General features: G+C 44.0%; 1 protein-coding gene across 2 annotated transcripts; it reads right to left on the bottom strand.

Annotated features, from left to right (window-relative positions):
• Nucleotides 1–1,723: 1,723 nt before the first annotated feature.
• Nucleotides 1,724–22,392, bottom strand: msraa (methionine sulfoxide reductase Aa). Of its 2 annotated transcripts, none has more exons than XM_062411625.1 (6): nt 22,042–22,392; nt 12,072–12,140; nt 11,454–11,573; nt 9,642–9,746; nt 8,901–9,007; nt 1,724–2,717 (listed from the first exon to the last, which is right to left on the bottom strand). In XM_062411625.1, exons 1-6 carry the CDS (start codon nt 22,178–22,180, stop codon nt 2,547–2,549), a joined length of 711 nt encoding a protein of 236 aa, XP_062267609.1. In that variant the 5' UTR covers nt 22,181–22,392; the 3' UTR covers nt 1,724–2,546. The 2 variants fall into 2 exon arrangements, with proteins under 2 accessions (XP_062267609.1, XP_062267610.1); XM_062411626.1 differs by lacking the exon at nt 22,042–22,392 and adding an exon at nt 19,486–19,966.
• Nucleotides 22,393–22,827: the final 435 nt, after the last annotated feature.

Raw genomic sequence — 22,827 nt, forward strand, 5'->3', positions numbered from 1 at the left:
TGTGGTGTGAGATGAGCCTAGATTAAAGAAGTGATGTGTTGAATGGTTGAATGATGTGATCAATATCCAGAATGAGATCCAGATCACAGGGGAAACCTCCCAATAAACTGTGATATATCCCAGTAGAGTTCAAACCTCCACCAAGGTCTTACTGGTCTTTTAAATTAAATCAAGCTGCATCCAATCACACACACTCAGTCAAATCTGTTCCCTAAACACACCAATCATCAAGATCCGTGAATGTTTCAATGAGAGATTAGTGAAACGTTAAAGAGAAAATAAGATCCTCAATATGATTCAGATCTGGATCAAAACTAAATCAGTTCTTTCCTGACTCGTATCACATCATTGTTGTAAGTGTGGTGTTAATTTGTCGTGTGGTTTTTGTGTATTCTTGTTCACAAACAAAAAACAAATAGACGAATGAGAGTCCCTGGCAGAGGGAACAACTGCTTCCTGTTCAACTGAACCATTAAGCAGATGTCCCATTTGATCTCAGTGGATCAAGTTCAGAATTGGCCTGTAGATGTGAGCTGATTGTATTTAAATGATTGAAAACGTGTGAATTCAATGATTCTCCCGTAGTTTTAACGCATCAACCATCTGAATTTGAGCAGATTTAAAGGTGAGACAATGATAAGTCTTCTGTCTTGGTGGGGAATTAACTTTTATTCCTTTAAAAAGAATTGAAGCATTTGCAAAAAGCCATCGTCAGAGCTCCATTTCCAACAAAACCAAGCAGTCAGATTTGGCTATCAAACCCACGGCCGAGCCATGATCCTGCAAGCAGGAGGTGTTCCAACGCAGCTCCGATCCAAGGTGGCGCTCTGCCACATCCAGAAAGACTCACCTCCTCCTCCTCCTCCTCCTCTTCCTCCCCGTTCTCTTCCTCTCTTCTGCGATGGTGATGCCAGGCTTCAGAGGCCCTGGCACCAGCCTCCTCCTGCTGGTGTGTGTGTGTGTGTTTACAGGCTGTACCATCAAAACAGACACATATACTGTACAAACACACTCGTGCGCAGATTAGCGGCGATGACAGACGAGTCACGAACTGGAACATCGCTGCAGGCGGAGACCAGAGGAAGGAGGTCGTCCAAAATCCTGCGACGCAGCAACACAAAGGAGAAACACCAAGGTGGGGCTTCTTTTCATCTCCTGTTCAAACCGGCCTGAAGAGTCAGTACAAGGAGAACAGGAGAAATATAATGCAACATTTAAAATAGAGGATATAGAAATGTTTGTGGACAAAAGAGTGTAAAGAGCCTGAGGGTTTTTGATGGTCAACACAATGGATTCCAATATTGGGGAGTTAAATGAATTCTGGTAACCATATATCGGCCTGTACAAATTAATTTTAGAAAAATAAATTAACCTTTTCTGCATCGATTGTTCTGTAAAATATTCACTTGGACTCCCAAGATGAACTGATTTGAAGGTCAAAGGTCAAGGTCATTGTGACCTCACAGCTCTTTCCACATTGTCAACGTGTTATTTTAACTTGTGAGGATCAAATTTAGCCCAAAGGTTCAATAACCCTCACAGACGAACTGATCCAAGGTCACGGTGACTTAATGAGTCTGGAGAATGAAAACATTTCAGTTTTATTCCTCAGTAAAAAACTCCTGAGAATCATTTACTCTGAGTTTTCTTTCCAAAATGCAAAGGTCAAGTTTTCACAGGTTCAAATATCACGAGTCAGGAATCAGAAAAGACAGTGAACTGCTTTGAGAGGATTGTAATGCTTTAATGATGTAAACTATGAAACTAAATCAGTTTAAAAGAATAATATCATAAAACAAGCTGACAGAAACAAATCATCGTCTTCTTCTGGAGCTCAAACCAGAGGAGAGATGACATTGGGAAAGATGGACGATATACGACGGCTCAAAACAGTGTCGCCCTCTAGTGGCTGGCTGCAGTGTGGGTTATAAACCCTGCCTCCTCCATGTTAGCAGATGGGACATGGAGTCAAATACATGTTTTGTGTCATTCCAGGTGGAAGGTTTGGTTATTTGATGATATAAAAACGGGTCATGATTGACACACGTCGTCCATTTTTTGATTTACATTCTAAGGGTTTGCATTCCTTTTACAATTCACTCAAATATACTGTCAGGTACTGGAATGGTTGACCTGTCAGTTCAATCAGAAACTATCCTAAACTGCTGTGGAGACTAACGCAAGGCATATAAGGTTATGGATATAAGATTATGGATATAAGGTTATGGATATTGGGACATTGCTCTGTATAAAGAAGCCTCCATACTGGGAGGGTGTGTCCCATGTGTGGGAACTCGCTCGCTAACGTCTCCTCTTTTTTACTTTCCCCTGAAGACGTCAGAAAGCAGGTTCAGTGAAGTCATCACGTTTCCAAACAACACCGCACATCTGTTCTTTCACTTCATCGGCTGCTGCAGATAAGAGGCAGGTGCTACGTGGTGCCTCAACGCATCAGAGAAGCTTCATGCCGTTATTTTTAATGAAACCCTAACCCTTGCATTTGTGAGCATTTTAAAGCCTTTAAAGAAATCCCTGCCACCGTCAACCTAGGTCTTCTTCTTGATTCCTATTGGGCAGGAGACTCCGGTCCCGCCCAGGCCACAGTATCCGCCGGGGTTCTTGTTCAGGTACTGCTGGTGGTAATCCTCAGCGTAGTAGAACGGCTTCGCCTCGGCTATCTCTGTTGTGATTGGACCGAAGCCGCCCTCCGTCAGAACCTGGAGCAGAATCACATGTCGCCGTTAATCGTTTGGATTTCAAATGAAAACAAAACACAGGGATCCAGAATGTGACTTCCAGTTGGACGACTCTTTTCAGGGCTTCACACTGAAAAGAGTCGTCTCACTGCAACATGAGACGGAATTAATTTGGTTATGCGAAAGCACGTGTGTAGCTCCAAGCATAGTGGCACAAATACACACTATACACACGTACACAGAAGAATCAGTTGGTGATGACACTTTCACCTCCTCGTGATTCAAACTACTCAACCAGGTGGCGTGTGGGTAAAAGACAAAGAGAAATGCACATGAAAAAAGAAACACACAAACACAAACACACAAACACAATGACAGTCTCATTGATGGTGGAAGAGTGTGTCTGTGATTTTGTGCACGTGTGCATGTTTACAGCAGAGTTGTATATTTAATCGTGTGGTGGAGCTGAATTGGGTTTGACATCTACATGTTTTCCCTTTTAGGAGCCGACCTGCTGTTCTGCACGGGACAAGAAAAAGACCGTTTCTCCACCGAGCCCGACTCTGAACGCTGGATATTACCCATGATCCTCTGCTTCCTGAACCAGAAGAGCTGCTGCTGTAGCAAATCCACCAAACTCTGCTCAGAACTCTTCATGTTTTATCAGTTTCCTGCTGAATATTGTTTTTTAATAACTCCAGAGTCTTTTAAACTGATCTCAGTTCAGCTTCACTCTTCAACATCAGACTCACTTCGTCAAGCTGCTGGTTTGATTATGACAGACAGTACGTGAAAAGTAACAGGAAACACGTTAATACTGTTTCTGTTCTGCACGTATAGATTAGTGCATTTATCATAAAGTGAATGTTCAGACAGGTTCAGTGTTAAATGGTAGAACTCCTCTCAGGCAGTTTGATTTGGAATGAACTCCTCCGGGGAAATAATAATAAAAAAAAAAAAAAGTTCTCTGTGTATTTTTAGTTCCAAAAACAATCAGGCCTAAAGCTGTGATGGGTAATTTCACACATTGGTGCCTCTAATAGTTAGTGAGAGCTAATTGTTCGAAAACCCTTTTAACTCCATTGACGTCAGCGCACGGAAGTTGTTAAAGAACATGTCAGCAAACAAACCCACAGGGTCGGCCATGCTTCCACAGCAGAACACACCAGAGAGACTGAAGCTGTAACGTCGGCGTGTTCGCCTTCTAATGGACAGAGAGTGTCTGCTGCCCCCCCCCCCCCCCCCCGCTTGATCCATCAGCTCCTGTGAACACTTCCCACCGTGACTGTACTGACGCCACAATTTAATTTGAGTAAGTAGTGTGAAGGTAGAGCGCAGCGGCGAGTCAGGACGGGGTTCTGTGCTTCTGTCTGAGCTGCAGTTTGAGACTCAGGCCAGAGTTATGATATTCAGAAGGATAATTTATATAGAGACCAAGAAAAGAGACTTTTAACAGAAGTAAGAGGTAAAATAACTTGTAATGGAACCGAGTCAAGTCAAATTACAGTAGAACGAGAAACAGACCAAGTGAGACTCTTCAGAATTAAAACGTGATCATATTAAATAATATTTAAAAAAACAACCTTGAGAGGTGACACAGATATTTCACCTCCCCCCCACTGTCTGTGTGTTAACTTTCATAGGATTTGAATGCAGAATTTTTGAGAAAATGAAAGACAAAGTTGGGAACTTTTTCATAATTGCATCACTTCAGAAAATTGAATTATGTTTGAATGTATTCCAGAGACAATTGAGACTTGAAAAATAGAAAAATTAGGGATTTCTCATGACCATGGTGTGAATAATTAGTTACTTAAATTCAAGCATCAAAATAACACACTGTGATTGTTTCCACAGATTAATTTCAGGTCACGATAGACAGTTCATCACCTCAGAGTCTCACTCCGACAATATCAGGACATTCTGATGTAGCATTTCAAAGTAAAAGCCCTTGGAAATATCATATTTTCACTGATTTGGTTGTGGCAACAGAGAAGCAGATTGTTATGGCGCTTGTCCAGAGAGGACGTCATTGAGAAGAGGTCAGAGTCCAGTGAGTCACTGCCTCTCCTACTTGTTTAGATATCTACAGAGACACTGTGGATAAACTCCTCTTGTCTCTGAGTCAGAGAAGAACAACATCAGAAAACCATCCAAAGAAAGTTTCATCCACTAAAGTCTGCATGTTAGAATAATGGGAACATTCACGTAGATATAATCAAATCCCATTACTGTGATAGGCTGATTCTCATTGTTGAGTTAAAGAGATTTTAAAAGGCGCCCGGCGGCGACTACGGAGGAGAAGTTGAGAAAGACTCAACTTTGTGCAAATGTCCTCTGATGCAAAGCGAGCCAGCCAATCCCGCTGGTTTGATTCCCACAAAAACTGATGCGGGGCGGGTGCTCCGCTCTACACAGTGAAGATACCGGATCGTACTGTTGTGTTAAACACGTGTCGAAAGTTTTTCTGTCTCTGGAATCATCTGCCCGGTCTACTGAACACAGCTCGACCCCCAAACGACAGATTCCTGAGAGAAGACGAGGTCAAACCGATAACAAAGGGTGAAAGGTCATTGGTCAACAGGAGGAGGTGGAAATGTGTCGTCCATCAACTGAAGCATTTCGCTCTTCTCACATCTTCTGGAAGACTTTTCAGATAAAATCAAATTGACTGATCCCACATCAGGGATCATTTTTACTTCTCACTTTTAACTTTAGGAGAAATTGCAGAACAATCTGTTCCTCACCTTTGGATTTATATGTTTTAAAACATTTTAAAAAGATGTTTTTCTGCACGTCGAAGCATTAAAGTGTCTTTGTCGCCCATTAGCTCCACAACTCCGGACGTAGCATGGAGCTAATTGTGATTTATTTGCCAAATAATGAGTTTGGTGCACAAAAAACATAAAGATGAAGGTCATAAACATAAAGGAAGCTTCAGGAGTCATTTGACAAAACTGACATGTCCTGGGTGGTCCTGATTGAAAACCACAGTAGCTGCTGTGAATCCAAGTAAACTGCGACAACAGTCTTTCCAGAGCCTCCTATTATTCTAAAGGTTGAAGCATTAACACATTAAAGTGGAGAGTCCCTCTCAGATAATGAATATAAGTGGCCACAGGCTCTTTAAGTGGAAACTAGAAGCACTGACTTCAATCCATTGCTACCTGTGATACCCAGAATCACTGCATTCTCCATTATTCTGGTCTAATGGCCTCCCTTCTGCTGTGTTAGCAGCCGGCTATAAATGCATAATTCACATCCCTTCATTTGCATGTCAGAGAAGTAGATTGCTCATTTGGAATGCAAATACCTTGACTGGTCTGGTGAAGCAGGGAACACGTGAACAGCGGCGATAAGCACCCGCAAGACACGGGGAGAGAGAAACGGTGGAACAGAGGAACAAGAGGAACAGAGGAACAGAGGAACAGAGGGAAGGTGAAGCCTGAGAGGGATTTTCATAGACAAAGAGGAAAGAGAAGGAGAAGAGAAGCAGCTGTTTGGTGCCGGGGAGCAGAAACATGTTCACCAGAGGAAAATGTAGCAGGAGAGAGAAAGAGATGCCAGGACAATGAGTACACACTGCTTTAGCACCCATGCTGCACCCACTGAGCGAGCACACACTATTACATAAAGCACACACACACACACAGACACACACACTTCTTCCATCTGCCGTTTTAGATGCAGTGCACACCCTAATGATGGGTAGGAGGCAGGAGAAGAAAAGGGAGGCTCCTTTCATGCTGCAGACAACCGCCAGCCGCCTGCAAGGTAATTATCTGCAGTGCTGTTGTACCTCTCACACTCACACACACAGACACACACACAGACACACACAAAATTCCCCAATCACTCTCTGCGTGAACAATACAATCAAGCCAGGTGGCGAAGTCAATACCCTGACACGAAATTAACCACACTGCTCCCTCTCTCTCTCTCTCTCTCTCTCTCTCTTTTCCATCTTCCTGCCTCCCTCCATCACCTTAACTTCCTCTCCTCCTCCTCCTCCATCTCTATTTCACTTTGTCCTCTACATGTTCTACTCTCAGGCTTGTTAAACGTGGCTGGAAAGGAGACGGGGAGAGAGACTCCGAGGATCAGAGCGGATATTAATGAGGATTCAGGAAGTGTCTGCTAGGTGCTTCCTCTGAGCTGGGATGCATTTTACATTTTCACTTTGTTCGGGAGGAGGAAGAAGGAGCGGCCACTGCGGAGGCAAGGAGTCGACCTGTGATGAGCGTGAACTCACTTTACACAGAGTCAGGGTGGGAGAGAGAGCGAAGGGAAGGGATCTCTAGACTGTGATTAAAGATGGACGACGCAACAGCCCCCCCCCCCCCTAAGTATACATCATAAACCCTGGCTTCTCCATGTTAGCAGAGGGGACATGGACCAAACTCAAACGTCAGAGTACAGATCATCCTGACATATTTCTATTCTTTTTGGTTTTGTGTCTGTAAGAGACGCTCCCACGCGCTCGCTGTGAATCCTCCAGAGAATCTACATCCGCAGCGATTGGTCGAGCGGGAATCCAAATGAGCCGGATGGCAGCGTTCGAGTCCGGGGATAATTTGGCTTAGCTTCTGGCTGGTGGGAGGGAGGATAGCGAGCTGACAGTTCACATATCCAATATGGTGTAAAAAATAAGATCAGAGAAATGCAGGTTCTCTGTAGAATTTTGAAAGAGCAAAATGGCGGCGGCAGTTTCTTAGATAATGGCTTCACTTCCTGTAACGGCAGGAAGTGACATCGACACTGCGTTGGTCTTTATTCAGTCTGTGAAACGTCCTCGTGGCTTCTGGCTAAAAGACGCTCGTATTTGTAGGAAACACGATACAGACGACCTGAGACCAACACAAAGTTAAGAACATTAAAAAGATGCCAAAACATAATGTGAACAAACCCGTGTGTGTCTGTGTGTGTGTGTGTTAGTTTTGCAACTAAAGCGACTTTCGTTGAGGACAGATTTAAGGCCCAGATGGTTTGGCATGGAGTGCGTTTGCTATAGGCCAACACACGCACACGCACACATGCACACGCACACACAGATGGGAGAGGGGGGGAGGCAATCTGGTGAGGAGAAAAAGAGCGGAAACAAAACACAGAGCGGTTCTGATGGAGCGACGAGGAGAAGAAGAATCTATCCGTGGACTCGTCACAGTTTAAAGACAGAGAGAAACTGTTGTGAGCATCTGTCAATCAAACGACCATCATGGATAAGAGCTTCTGGCCGTAACCAATCAAAACACAAACACACATACACACACGGACACACAAATACAGACACAAAGCTGTGAGCATCCCAAACGATGCAGCGGTTTGAAACAAATAAACAAAGCTGAAATTGTCCTTTAATTAACAGGAGTAATAAGAGTGAAGATATTTAAATGTTCACAACACATGAAACTAAAGTTTAAGAATATGTATTAATTTCCTTTCACTTCAAATAAGTCCTTTGTTTCCTGGTGACCGAGCTTTGAACTTTGAACGTCGCACGAGTCAACTTTTCTGTTTCAGTCCCCCACTCCCTGTGTTTTCCACCTGTCAGCAGACTCAGTGTCCCGGTGTCTCCGTGTTCCGACATGTTCCCTCCTCCTCTCTGTTGGACACGTGTCTCCGCTATAAATGTCCCTCTTACAAACACCCAGGGACTTTGTAACGATCCAATGGCCCGAGCACGTCTGCACTTTTGTCTTTAAGGGTTCACGTCCGTTTAAAAGAGCCCGGAGCTCAGAACCAGGACTTTTGCTCGGAGAGACGTGAACGAGGGGGAAGAAGAAGAAGAGCAGAGAACAAAAAGACCAGACTCCACCGGAATAGAACGAGAGAAGAAAAGAGAGGAAGAGAGAAGCCTCTTCCTCGTCAGTTTCCATGGCAACAAGCCCTGTTGGTGGCGTGGTGGTGCAGAAGTCTCAGCAGGAGAGAGAGAGAGTGTGTGTGTGTGTGTGTGTGTGTGTGTGTGTTCACTTAAAAAACAGCATATGGGTATATATGGCGAGTGTTACATGCACATGCAGACAAATCCATTTCATGTCCGTCTCCATCTGCTGCCATCAGAAGTGTCTCTGATGCAGGGGGGGTGGGGGGGGGGGGGGAAGACCGATTAAATAGAAATGGATGAGGAGAGGACAGGAGAGCAGATGATGATGATGATGATGGAGTGATTAACAGAGGAAGGATGCATCCTGCAGTCTCATCTACCTGCTGGTATTGATCTCTGGAGGCCAAGGCTTCCTGCAGCTGCAGCTCTGTGTAGGTGTAGATGCCGGAGCGGTACGTGGTCCCAGTATCGTTCCCCTGACGCATCCCTGAACACACACACACAGACACACACACACACACACAGACACACACACACAAGTTTGAGGATTTGAACATGAGGTGCTTTCATCCTGGTAGAGAGAACTTCACATCATCTGGAAACCAGAAGTGTTTCCAAAAATATGACTTGTCTGTCCCGAATGCAGTTTTAGTTTTTTCCCTGTGATCCCATCATTTCATCTCGTTATCATTTCATCACGTTATCATTTCATCTCGTTATCATTTCATCTCGTTATCATTTCATCATTTCTCTCTCAGCTGCTCGGCCTGTTTGATTGGCTCCTCACTTTTAGCCAATTTCTAATTTCCTCCTCCGACGTATCAGCAGACGGCTGATCTGGGTAAATCAGAAGTTTCTCTACAAGATAATTGACCAACAGTGTCTGAAAAACTTAGAGGGGAAAGGCAAAGTTCTTTGTTTGGAACATTTCAATAGGAAAACAATAAGACAACACAGAACGACATCAGAGTACGAGGGCCACTGAGAGAGGACAACTACAAATCAAGAGTGACGGCATGATTCTTGAAATCTCAGTGTTTCTTCTCGTCTGTTTAACCAAAGTACTCTTTCAAAACACTTGTTAGAAAGAAGCTTGTGTTAGAGCCCAGACGCTCTCGTACCTTGAGTCGGGTTGTGGCTCTCCCAGAAGACCTTCAGCAGGCTGGAGAAGCTGATCCGCTCGGGATGGAAGACGACCCTCACCACCTCGTTGTGCCCGGTTCTACCTGCACGATGCAAACACACACAGGTTTAACTCCACTGAGTGAATCATGTCACAAACATTTCAACTGGAGGTCTTTGATTGATCACACATAACAAACCCTTCAGCTTCTATCTCCTCTTCAGTAGTTTAGTTCTGTCTCAACTTCCTGTTAATGGTCTGAAGGTCTTTCCTCAAATAACCCGACGGGACCCCTCAGTCGTCATTGGGAGTATTTTGGTGTATTTATGGAATTCAGTCAAAACGGAATCAACTGAGAATCAAGAATCAGGCCCCTCCCTCAGAAAGGGCCACGTGATTCACGGTGCTAATTGTCCCGTTAGGAAACGCTGAGTCGTGCAGACAGACAGCAGCTGGTGGCGGTAATGAGTTTGACCCGTTAGGCTGAACCTCGTCTTCTCCCGTCTCCTCCTCCACTCCTATCTCCGTCACTCGCTCTCCTTCTTATTACTTTTTTAATATCAGGACTTATGGATTCCTTCGGTGGATATTTGGCGAACAGAGACAAAGCGGCGGTCGATATTAAACGAATGCCTCACCGGGCCGATCTCACAGGAATAAATTCATCTTGGACAGGATGAGAAATAAAGTGGTGGTTGGAACCGAAATATAAGAATAAAGCTGCAGAGATCCTCCGTCCACTTAATGAACATTTAACTGCAGAGGTCTTATTATTATTCCCTCTGTTGGAAAGTAAAGGACTTTTGAATGAGTCTGGACTTTGTTTGGAGATTGAACTTGTTGTTTCCTGTTTCACTTAGAAATGACTCGGTCTCATTATTGATTTAGTTATTAGTTCTCATTCCTCAGTCTTATGCCTGATCCCGGTTCAGTTCTTAATCTCATCAGTTTCTGTTTTCCTCCCAACAATATTCCATGATTTAGTTTGAATCTGTAATATATTGTTCTGCATCGCATTTATATTCGATAACTATGATTAGCGCAGCTTTAAAATACGTATAGAAATATAAAATAAAGACTGAATTTACCATTATTGAAGAGTTTCTTCCTTTTCCTTGATGACAGAGCTCATCTCGAATCATTTAAATGGTTTTAAATAATAAACATGTCTTGTGTGTGTGGACGTTAAACGTGTGTGTGTGTGTGTGTGTAAATATTTAACCAACAATGAATATTCACATCATCATCAACATCTTCTGTTTGTTTCTCCTGAAGACGTGAAGGTGTGAGAAGCACCTGGTTTCAGCCAAGCTTCCATCTTCTCTGCCAAGTCACCGTGTGAAACAAACAACACACGTCCATCTTTCCACCGGCAGAGACACGCTCTGTTCCTCTCACCGAGACTTTTCTATCAATGAATCAAGTGAACCTCCCCCCCCCCCCCCCCGGTTTGACAGACACTTGTTCTGTGAGTGTTTGGAAGAGTAAAACTAAGTTAGAGAGAGAGAGAGAGACAGGCGGGGGTGCAGGTCTAATGATGGATTCATTACTGGCTGGAGGAGTCACTGGGAGGTCTGGACACGCATCACACTCACATACACACAAACACACACACACACACACACAGTCTACTCAGTGGTCAGGCATCAATAGCATCCTAATCCATGCCCCACTATAATAGGGCCTGGGGGAGAATGATTCCCTGCTCTGTTTATTTGTATCTTGTTTTCCACAATCTATTGACTCTCAGTAGAAAACAGTGACCAGCACACAGTGTGTGTGTGTGGGGGGGGGGGGGGGGGACCTGTACCTGTGCAGACCTCCGTGTAGGTGGGGTTGGGTGTGTATCCTGCAGAGTAGCCCACTTGGGTGGAATAAACTCCCTTTTGACTCCAGAACTTCCTCTCGGCTCCCCAGAAGCAGCCCATGCCTTCAAGAGCAGAAAGGAGAAGTCATCACAACGACACAAGAAACTATTTAACAGACAAGAAATTAACTTCAGCAATAAGTGTGGGCTGGAGAGCCTCTCCCTGGAAATACCAACTAGCTGCAGCTAAGTTATCTCGGTTGTCTAGATAGCCACAACGACTCTAGTAGCAGCACACACACACACACACTATCACAACAGAAATGTTGTGTGAAGTTTTGGTGAGTCCTCAGTCGCCCCGAGCGGCTGGTGCTGAGACAGCCGGGCCTGAGGCGACTGTGTTGGCCGAGCGTGGTGGTCCCGAGGGTTCGACCCACACAGGGCCGGTATCTGGAGCGGATCAAACGGTGTGAGCGAGTCCGTAGAGCGGCAGCATCATGACGTAGAGCGAACTCTACGTAGACACTGGCCCCTCCCAGGTCAAAGACAGATTCATACACCAGGTGGCCTTATGAGCCATGTTCAACCCATAGATGTTAATTTATTTTAAAGGACACTTACCGAACATGACCATCTCCGTCCCCTCTGGGAAAGGTGGAACAGTCTTGTTGCCGCTCACGTCATGTTTGGCTGCAGGACAAAGTAAGACAGAGACAGAGGTTATGAACATGAAGGCAGGATTAAGAATCTATGACGCTCATCGTTTGAGGGTCAGTCTGTGAAAAGTGATATATTACACGAGAGCAACGCCGTCTTCTGATCTATTCAATCTATTTCTACATGTCACTGTATATGAAATGCACCTGTTTTTATGTTGTTGTATAAATTAAACACAAGCTCGGTTTTTCCTCAAGAATAGAAAAGTGTTATCGCTCCTGACTCTGTAATGAAGGTACAGGAAGTTCCACAGAGGTTTGAATTCTCCCACACACCAAATGACTGATTTGGTGAAACCACATTAATAAGCCGCCGTCTGGGAGGAAACAGTGTGTTTCAAACCAACATTTCATTTTTAATGAGCCTGCACCAGCAAAACAAGAAAACACAAACTACAGCACTGAATTCACATGTGGGACACACACCCGCACGCACACACACACACACACACACACGTTGACCCACTTAAACAGTGGTGAGCAGCTCTGCATAATTTCATAGCAGCTGAATTCACTCCAATCAGCACAGAGCCAGAGGTGCATGAGGACCATTTGAGGCCACCCAGCCACCTGGCTGTGCTAACACGCATCAGCGTTATAACATGCTGGAGGCTGTGTGTGTGTGTGTCCCTGTGTGTGTGTGTGAGTGTGTGCGTGTGTGTGTGTGTGCAGATGGCTTGCTGTACGATGCTGTGGGGGAGGGACATGGATTAAAATAAATGAAATGGGGTAGAGGAGGACGAGAATGAACCCAACATCTGGATCCTCCCTCCGTACATCCTCCCGCTTATTCACACACACACACAAAGAGACACACACACAGACACACACGCACAATCTTTATGCATGGCAGCGTATTTGTCACGAGGGGCAACATGCCTATAGACAAAAGCAGCCAGATGGGAAGTGGCAGCCAGTCAGCAGCGCTTCAAACACACAAACTCGAAAACATAAATCTGTAATCATCAATTTGAATTTAACATTTTGTACAAAGCATGATTTCAACTCGGGAAACACAAGCACACATAAAAAAAAACACACACAACACACATTCTATGATTCTCTGAGTCGTTCTTGTTATTCTGATTACAGTGTTTCATCCTGCAGAGTGAGTGTGAGACTGACACACACACACACACACACACACACACACAGACACGCACAGGTTCCGAGGGAGGAAGGTTTGCGGAGCTGCAGCTTCAGTGATTGGATGTCGGCTCCTCATCTTCAGTCCCTCAACAGCCCCCCCTTCACTTAGCCTCCGCTGTACAGTGTTACTATTGTTAGCTCTGTCAGATTGAACACACACTATCAGCGTGTCAATGTGTTCAGACACACACACAGAGCCTGAGGGGGGGGGGGGGGGGGGGGGCATTAAAAACCATTTATTTTAAAGAGAGATGAAGTGATGTGTCATCAGAATCCATCAGAATTTAGAAGAAGAAACTCATTTTGCCTTTTCTTTCTAACATCTGGTATAATTTTCATGTTTTTGACCAAACACGTATTCTTTTCATTTAAATGTCCATATTGCTCCAAATATTAACATTTTAAATGTGAAAAAACACATACTGTAATACTATAATACTGTTTTCAGTCACATTCTATAAAATCAAAGCACGATAAACCTTCTGCAGAGCAACGAGCACATCTCCATGATTTCAACATGAACATTTTAGATCCTCCATCTTATTACTGCTGCAGAAACTCCTCCATCCCCCTCCTCTCACACTATTGCTCAGTGTGTGTGTGTGTGTGTATGTGTGTGCGTGTGTGTGTTCCTAATGGCTGCCTTCAGGGACAAGCTAAGGCATGTTCATTACTGGCTACACACACGTAGATACACACAACACACAAACATATATACACATATATATATTTATACACACACACACACACACACACAGATAAACAATTTAAATGTTAATGTCAGTGGGGTAAGACAATAAGTCCAGACAGAATACTAATGAATGTAACAGCCTTCTCTTTCTGTGTGTTTGTGTGTGTGTGTGTGTGTGTGTGTGTGCATGTGTGTGTGTCTGCATGGAGAACTTAAAAACAGGTAGGTAGGATTAGAAGATGCAAATCAGCTCTGTCATCTATTTCCCTCTCCACCTAGAAACGTATGTAAGATCTGAAATGTTTCTTTAGATTCAAACTGTAGATATCACTGTGGAACCCACACACACACAAACAGACACACACTAACACACAGTGCTTCTTTGCAGCATCTCTGTCGATAAGCGAGGAAGTTGCACACGGCTTACCACAGCAGAACTGGATGATAATGAAATAAAAAAAAGGTATAAACTGTGACATACGAGGCTGAAACTGTGGGAAATCATTTGTAAAACACATGAAATAGAGAGAGAAAAGGAAAACCTCAACAACCTTATCTTTAAACACACACACACACACACAAACACACACACATTGCATATACGCAAGCATTTCCCTGAAAAGTAATTATTTCACGCTTCTTTGAAATGACGGTTCTCATATTCGCGTTTAACTCAGAGGGAACGATAACAACACTTCTTGTTGATTCATTTAATTCTTGTGTGTGAGGCCGAATGCGTGTGTGTGTGTGTGTGTGTGTGTTTATGGTTCTTTCACAGAATTCTTTAACCTTACATTACAGCAGATATGATCCCACCTGATACAGAAGATCTACTTTTCTCTTCATGAGCAGAATCAGCTGTAGAGGCCAGTTGGTGACTGTTTGTACCGGCAACACATTTTCTTCAAAATGGCAGTAAAGAGGTTAGAAAGCACTTCAGGACACTCACACAGCAAGCCACTTCATTCTGGGTACACTGTGTGTGTGTCTGTTTGTGTAAGTGTGTGTGTTTGTGTGTGATTGCGTGTGTACGTGTGTGACTAACCAGCCTGCCTCCCAGAATCTTCTCCAGCTCCCTAAATCCTGTCACAATAATAAGCCTGATCACAGAACAGGCCTTTATTCATGGTGACATCTGTGGCACACACACACACACACACACACACACACATTAGTGCTGCTCTATTTCAGCTCAGGCCTACATGTGTGTGTAAAGGCAGGCAGAACTGCTCCAGAATCAGCCAATCGGCTCTCAGCGCTCTCTGCTTTATCTTCACATCCTTTCATCACATCCTCCATCACTTTTTAATTTTCTGTAGCAAGACACAGAAACCAGAGCGAGGTGATAAAACACACAATCCAGACTAAATAAGGGTCAGCAGTGAAGTTGTGTTAAAAAAAAAAAACTGGCATCGAGCTGCATCACTACCAGGATTATTGATTCTGAGAATTTGCATCTCAGAGATTTATTAAGGTTTGTAAAGAAAGAGCTGAGCTTCACGACATTTCTCTCTATCCGAGATAAACCAGCATCGTCATTCTGAGCACACACACACTAACACACACACACACGGACAAACACCTCACTGTGAACAAAGTGCTGAGTCAGGATGCTGCGTCACAGCCTGTTTCTATTTGTACATTTTCCTAAATGATTGATCCTAACGTTGAGACGGGAGAGCTGATTAGAATTTGAAGGTCAAAGGCAAAGTGGCTCTAATCTCACAAAGCAAAACATCTAAACAATTTCTTGAGGTAATTTGTTCAAATTCAGCACTTATGTGATGAACGTCTCAGATTCAGGGGATTGTCACGTTGGACAAAACTATTTTTCACCTTGAATCAACATTATCTTTTCATTTCCTCAGACAATCCTTTGAAATGTGGAACAAACATCCACTCATGGTTTTATGGATTTATGATAGACTCAACAACACATGGATGATATCTGCAGCCAGCTGTCACTTGGACTCAAAGATAAATTGATTAGATCCCAGGGGTCAAAGGTCACAGTGACTGACACTGCACCGGTTGGCACAAAGAAAAAGTTGATGACTGGACATCTTGTGTTGGCCAATCGGTTCAATCTGCTCAACACTGAGGTCAAGTTATGTTGAAGCCACAAAAACATGTAATATTGTGCATCAATCAGCAGAAAACAGATGAGCTTGAGTTGTGTGTGGAAGTCAGAGGGCGGCAGGCCAGGGCCTCGCACCCCAGACAGGAGAGAGGAGCCGGGGCTGAACGTGCAGGGCTCCCCCCTCTCACCCCCTGGAGCTCCAGACCTGACAGTGATAAATGAACACTGCAGCTAATGTCTGGCTAGGGAAGATTGGAGAGTCTACACACACACACACACACAGAAAAGATTGCCTCAACTGCACTGCAATTAAATCTCCAAAGTAACCTCCCCCCCACCCCACCCCTACCCTCTCCTCCTCCTCCTCCTCTGTCTCCCTCTCTGATTGCCTGGTTTCTTCATCTTCCTCCAACCCCGTCCTTATCATCTTCCCTTTACATCTCTCTCCTCCACCCGTATCTCGCCCCCAATTTACTCCTCTCTCTTTCTATCTGAGCCTTTAAATCAGCTGCTCTGATTGCCATCGTCATTTTTATTGCTGCCCATCATTACAACCAATCGGAGAGCTCCTTGTTGTTCTGCTGCCGACAGCCTCGAATCACACAGGTCGTCTCCAGGAAGCTGCAGAATCCAAAATATGCAGCTAATGGTAAAAAAACAACATCCTGGAATGACGAAAGCACGAAGCTAACGCACATAGCATCGCCGACGGCCTCAGTGAATCCAATCGAACCACACCACATCTCAAACACCCGTAGATATCCGTCCCCTGAAGGAGCTTGATTGGTGAATCCAACAAATGAAACAAGAAAACAGAACGTCTTCTCTCACGACCTTGACTTTTCATTGCTGTGAGTTCATTCTTCATTCTTCTACCTGCTGAAGATGAATGTTCATTTCTGACACGCATTTTAATGTGTATATCATTTTTTAAGCTAAAGGACAGAGTCACTGTGAAATCCTGATTCTGCGTTTCTTTCTGCTCAGCAAAGTGCCGGTGCCATAAACTGTATGATAATATTGAATCACCATCTGCTTGATTGACAGCCATGTGTGTGTGTGTCTGTGTGCTTGTGTGCGTGTGCGATCCCCTGAGGGTTTGACTCGATCAATCACTCTGAGCCATTAGCAGTGAGACAGTGTGTGGTCGAGGCGGGGGGGCAGGAAATAGGTCTTAACGCACTTTGCACTTAAAAAAGATGGAGGACTGATTGGGTCCTTTCAGACATGGAATCTGTCAAATTGTTGGGTACGCCTGTGTGTTCACGAAATGGCTTTCTGGCCTCAGCACAGAGTTCTGAAGAACGTGGACTGTTGGCTGGGGGGTGGGGGGGTGGGGGGGGAGTTCAGGAGGTTGTCGCAATCCAATCGTCCAAACCTTTCACACAGAGGAGGGAGGACATGACGTACTAAAGTTCTCACATCTCCTCTGCGAGTTTCCTCCACGCCCACTTCCCGTGAATCTTGATAATCCTGCTGTATTCTAACTTTCTACCCGACGGGAGCTGGTGCCTTGTGAACTGACGACCTTCAAACTCTCCTGGATTGTTAAGTGCCAGGTCGAGTCTTTGTTCTCTGTATGAACTGGTTCCATCACGAGTCTCCCTGGATCTTCTTGGTTTAAACGTTAACGTTGAAGATCTGAGTGCCGACACAGTTCATCTCTCAGCCTCTGTTTCCCCTCCATCTTTTCATCTCCATCCTTTTCTCTGCAGCTCCTCCACATCTGAGATGCCCGTCACGCTCACCCCGTCAAGGTTATCAGACCGTGGTGTAAACAACAAAGGGAACGGCCTGATGGAATCGAACACAAACACACGTTCATTCACTCACTCATTCATTCAGTGGCATCCCTCTGTGTTGTCAAGCTAACGGCTGTGACAGAAGGTGGATGGATAGAGAGCGAGAGCCCGTCTGAACCTGACATCTCTTCACAGGCACTTTACGAGTGGCGTGGTGGACAAGCAGATACACAGCCTCACCTGGATTCACCGGATCTGTGAGTCTGATACCGGACACCAGGATACTACACCGTCATGTGATTGTTGGGCAGTTCAATCCAAGTGAAAGAGCTTTAATGTGTTTCTACAAGTGACCCCTGAAACCTGGCTGCAGCCGGGACACACTCCCATTCAGTGATAACAGCAGGACTGAGGTCCAACACTGCTTCTGGATGATATGGCTGATGACTTGTAATTTTCAATATGGATTATTAGGAGAGCATATGTTCACACCAATATTTTGGCCAAAACATCTTTATTTAGAAAATTGGCAATGATCCCTAATTTGTCATGATCGAAGACTCAGTATGAAAATCTCACGTTCTGCGACAGCAAGCTGCAAAAATAATGATTCACACCTGCTCATTAAGAAACCTGCACCCAGCAGCTGCCGTACGTCTGAACACATCTGCAGGAGCTGGTGACGAGGATCACATCAACTTCTTCATTAGCTCTTTGCTTTCACTTCGTCTGGGAGTCGGGGGGGGGGGGGCTGTCTTTACCTGAGAGTCTGAATCAAGTTTCAGGAGTCTGTTGACTTGTTTCCATTTGATCTGTTAGTTTGGGTTTGACTAAAGTTGGGTCCACTGGTCTGGACCTCGTCTGAAGAACCTTTCACACCGGTTTGACTAGTGTGAGTGTCCAGATCAATACGTGTGTTAAAGTAGAAGTTACTTAGCTATTGAACTGACCCTGAGCAATGATAGGTATATGGAGAGAGATCTGACCAATCAGAACTCTTGATACTTCTCGTTGAGTTGTAGCTATCTTAAAAAGTGTAGTGTGGAGGATTCATAAGATATTTAACGAATCAATATCCGACTCTAGAAGTTTTTTCACTGTATTGATATTTTTTAAAACAAAACAATTTATCTATTTGAAGACAATCAGTGAAACTAAATACTAACTGCAGCCCTAATTGAAACCGTTTGGGCTCAGAATCTATTTTAAAACTTACATGTGCTACTACTTGTGTATCCAATATCCCAAATGTTGAAAAAGTAACACGACATTTTAAAAGAGCCAGCTTAGCAAAGTCATTTCCATCTCTTTGGATCTCAAAAAGTAGTTATGACCCGAACATCTATGATTTTCAGTCAAAAGCGTCAAACATTTAAAAGTTCAAGAATCACATCCATCTCCCTGCGTGAATAGTTCTGAATCTAAGATCCAAAAGTTATTATTCAAAAGAAACCGAGTCAACAGCTTAGTTAACGATATAAAAGCGTATTTTTTGCTTGGCCTACTTCGTAACCTTCAGATCAGTTTACAGAAACACAAAATGAATAACAGGTTCCTACTTCCAAAACTTAAACTGATGTCGTCCCAAGACACTTGACCACAAATACAAATGTTTCCAGCAGATACAGAAAGTTCCAACAAGCATTCAGGGACAGACCTCTTGCTCGCATGTGGTCGGCCTTCCTCTGGCTGCAGGTGGAACCGTTGGAGTCACACGTCCGTCCTCGTCTAGGTCACGGATGTTGTTTGACTCTCAAAAAAAGCAATTCCATAATTTCTTCTTTGTTACCACTGACATTAAAGGTCAGCTCATGAGAAATTGCAGCCACGTTGCACAAAATTCAATCGCTCCAATGCGGAATTTCATTTAAAAAAGGAATAACGCTTGTTTTGGCTCCTTTTCTTCCTCCGAATCCTTTTCCGTAGAAGAGTTTCAGTCCGTTGAAAGTACTTTTCCTTCTTTCTGTCGGAGGCGAGGCGCAGCTCGTCCCCGTCCACCACCACTGCAACTGTGTTTGGACATTTCTTGATTTCCTCTGGCGCTGCAGCCCTGAGCCAGACAGACAAAGGACGGGAAGCCCTGCCAGGTCTCTCCACTCCAGGCACAGCTTCTCCCCGTCCTCTGTGCTTCTTTCTTCGTCTCTCTCGATTGTGGCAGTGTTCCCGAGGAGCCCTGGCGTCGCTCCAGCATGTCTGCCACTCCGTCTGAACCCTCGCAACGTCCTGATCGCCCTTCCGCAATGGCCCCCCCGCCCTCCTAACCCCTCCACACCCCCACTCCACTCCAGCCAAATCCAAACTACATCAAAAAACAAGCCTGTGATTGAAACTCGTCATCTCAGTATTTCCTTCTGTTTCTTTAACATGGAACCAAACACCAACGACTTACTGTTTGTTTTAGTCATCTATCTCTTTATAATGTTAAAGGGCAGCAAGTGTGTGTGTGTGTGTGTGTGTGTGTGTGTGTGTGATGCTCAGTGCCAGTGCAGATCTATTCATCGTGTGCCAGGACTCAGCAGCTTCACTTGTAGTGAAGAGGGTCCAGGCTGGTGCCAACTGCCCTGACTGCCAACTCAGTGCAGCAGTCAGGGCAGTGGTCTCTGTCAGTCGAGTCTGTTTACACATAAAAAAACTCTCCTGCACACACAGACACACTCCTATCTAAGTCATTAACATTTAGTTTGTGTATTTTCTGTTGTTCATGTATAAGATACGTAGATAACTTTACACAGGGTTCTACTCTCCCCGTCTGTGAGAGAAGCCTCCTGAATATTGTTGTAGTAACATCAGGCGGCGACTGTAGTTTTATATGAGTATTGTTGTAGTAACATCAGGCGGCGACTGTAGTTTTATATTAGTTTTGTTGTAGTAACATCAGAAGGCTGCTGTAGTTTTATATGATTATTGTTGTAGTAATATCAGGCGGCGACTGTAGTTTTACATGAGTATTGTTGTAGTAACATCAGAAGGCTGCTGTAGTTTTACATGAGTATTGTTGTAGTAACATCAGAAGGCTGCTGTAGTATTATATGAGTATTGTTGTAGTAACAGCAGAAGGCTGCTGTAGTTTAACATGAGTATTGTTGTAGTAGCATCAGAAGGCTGCTGTAGTTTAACATGAGCATTGTTGTAGTAGCATCAGAAGGCTGCTGTAGTTTTATATGAGTATTGTTGTAGTAACATCAGAAGGCTGCTGTAGTATTATATGAGTATTTGTTGTAGTAATATCGGAAGGCTGCAGTAGCTTTACATGAGTATTGTTGTAGTAACATCAGAAGGCTGCTGTAGTATTATATGAGTATTGTTGTATTAACATCAGAAGGCTGCTGTAGTTTAACATGAGTATTGTTGTAGTAGCATCAGAAGGCTGCTGTAGTTTTATATGAGTATTGTTGTAGTAACATCAGAAGGCTGCTGTAGTATTATATGAGTATTTGTTGTAGTAATATCGGAAGGCTGCAGTAGCTTTACATGAGTATTGTTGTAGTAACATCAGAAGGCTGCTGTAGTTTTACATGAGTATTATTGTAGTAACATCAGGAGGCTGCTGTAGTATTATGAGTATTGTTGTAGTAGCATCAGAAGGCTGCTGTAGTTTTACATGAGTATTGTTGTAGTAACATCAGAAGGCTGCTGTAGTTTTATGAGTATTGTTGTAGTAACATCAGAAGGCTGCTGTAGTTTTATATGAGTATTGTTGTAGTAACATCAGAAGGTTGCTGTAGTATTATATGAGCATTGTTGTAGTAACATCAGAAGGCTGCTGTAGTTTTACATGAGTATTGTTGTAGTAACATCAGAAGGCTTCTGTAGTTTTACATGAGTATTGTTGTAGTAACATCAGGAGGATACTGTAGTTTTACAGGAGTACTGTTGTAGTAGCATCAGGAGGCTGATGTAGTATTATATGAGTATTGTTGTAGTAACATCAGGAGGCTGCTGTAGTTGTACACAGTTATATACTGTAGTTTTAGGTGATGTAGGTGAAAGTTAAGTTGTTTTCTTTAGAGTTATGAGCAACATACGTGTCACATGGTCTGTGCATGTACATGTATGATGTGTGTATGTTTACATACAGTTGCACCAGTTCCTCACGCGGGAGGAAGTCGACTCTACAGGAGATAAACAAACCGATCTGTGTGTGTCTGCTGCCGTGAGGTCACTGCAGCAGCTAACGTGCTAAAGCTAACTGGGACTCCGTGGTGCGTCTTACCGGAGACCTTGATGGGGTCCGGCCGCCCGGGCAGCGCCTCCTCAGGGGTGGGCATCTGTGTTTTTGAAGCCATCTCTCCCATCCGACCGTTCACCAAGTGGCGCCAGACCATCCGCAGCCGGGAGGAGGAGGAGACCATGGAACCGGCTCTGCGATGCTAGCTCCGGTTAGCTTAGCGTCATTACCTAACCCCGGCACATGTGCTGTTATGTCACACGTTATAAAATAAAGTTACACAACCGAGAAATAAACGACACAACTGAACGTGTCATAAAGACGTTAAAGCACAAAGTCAGACACGTGTCGGGCCGTGATAAACATGGATGACATGTTGGCTGTGTTTATCCTGAAGAACCAGGAAACTCCCATTTAACTGGTTTCATCATCAACTAATCAACATGTCATGTCCGCCGAATTAACCACAACGTGTTTTTATTCCTCACTTCAGTGGATTCACACGCTGTAAAAACACGGTTCGTTAGCAGGAAGTGAAATTATACAAACCTGTTAACTTTTCAGACGGAGTTCGGTTTTGCTTCAGTTTATGATTAAAATCTGTAACAAAAATATATATAAACTTTCATTAGACCGTAGGTGCATCCATGTTTTATTCTTATATTAAATGATAACATGTTGTTTACATGTTAAGATACACTTTATTGATTCCTCGTTACAGCAGCAGGTAGAAGGTGAGAAAGACGAGAGAACATGTGAAAGTATAAATAAGAATAAAATAGGCAAAATGGTAAATTAAAAAAAATCTTTAAAATACAGGGACTATGTACA

The sequence above is a fragment of the Platichthys flesus genome, chromosome 18 (genome assembly GCF_949316205.1).
Source record: "Platichthys flesus chromosome 18, fPlaFle2.1, whole genome shotgun sequence".
NCBI lineage: Eukaryota > Metazoa > Chordata > Actinopteri > Pleuronectiformes > Pleuronectidae > Platichthys > Platichthys flesus.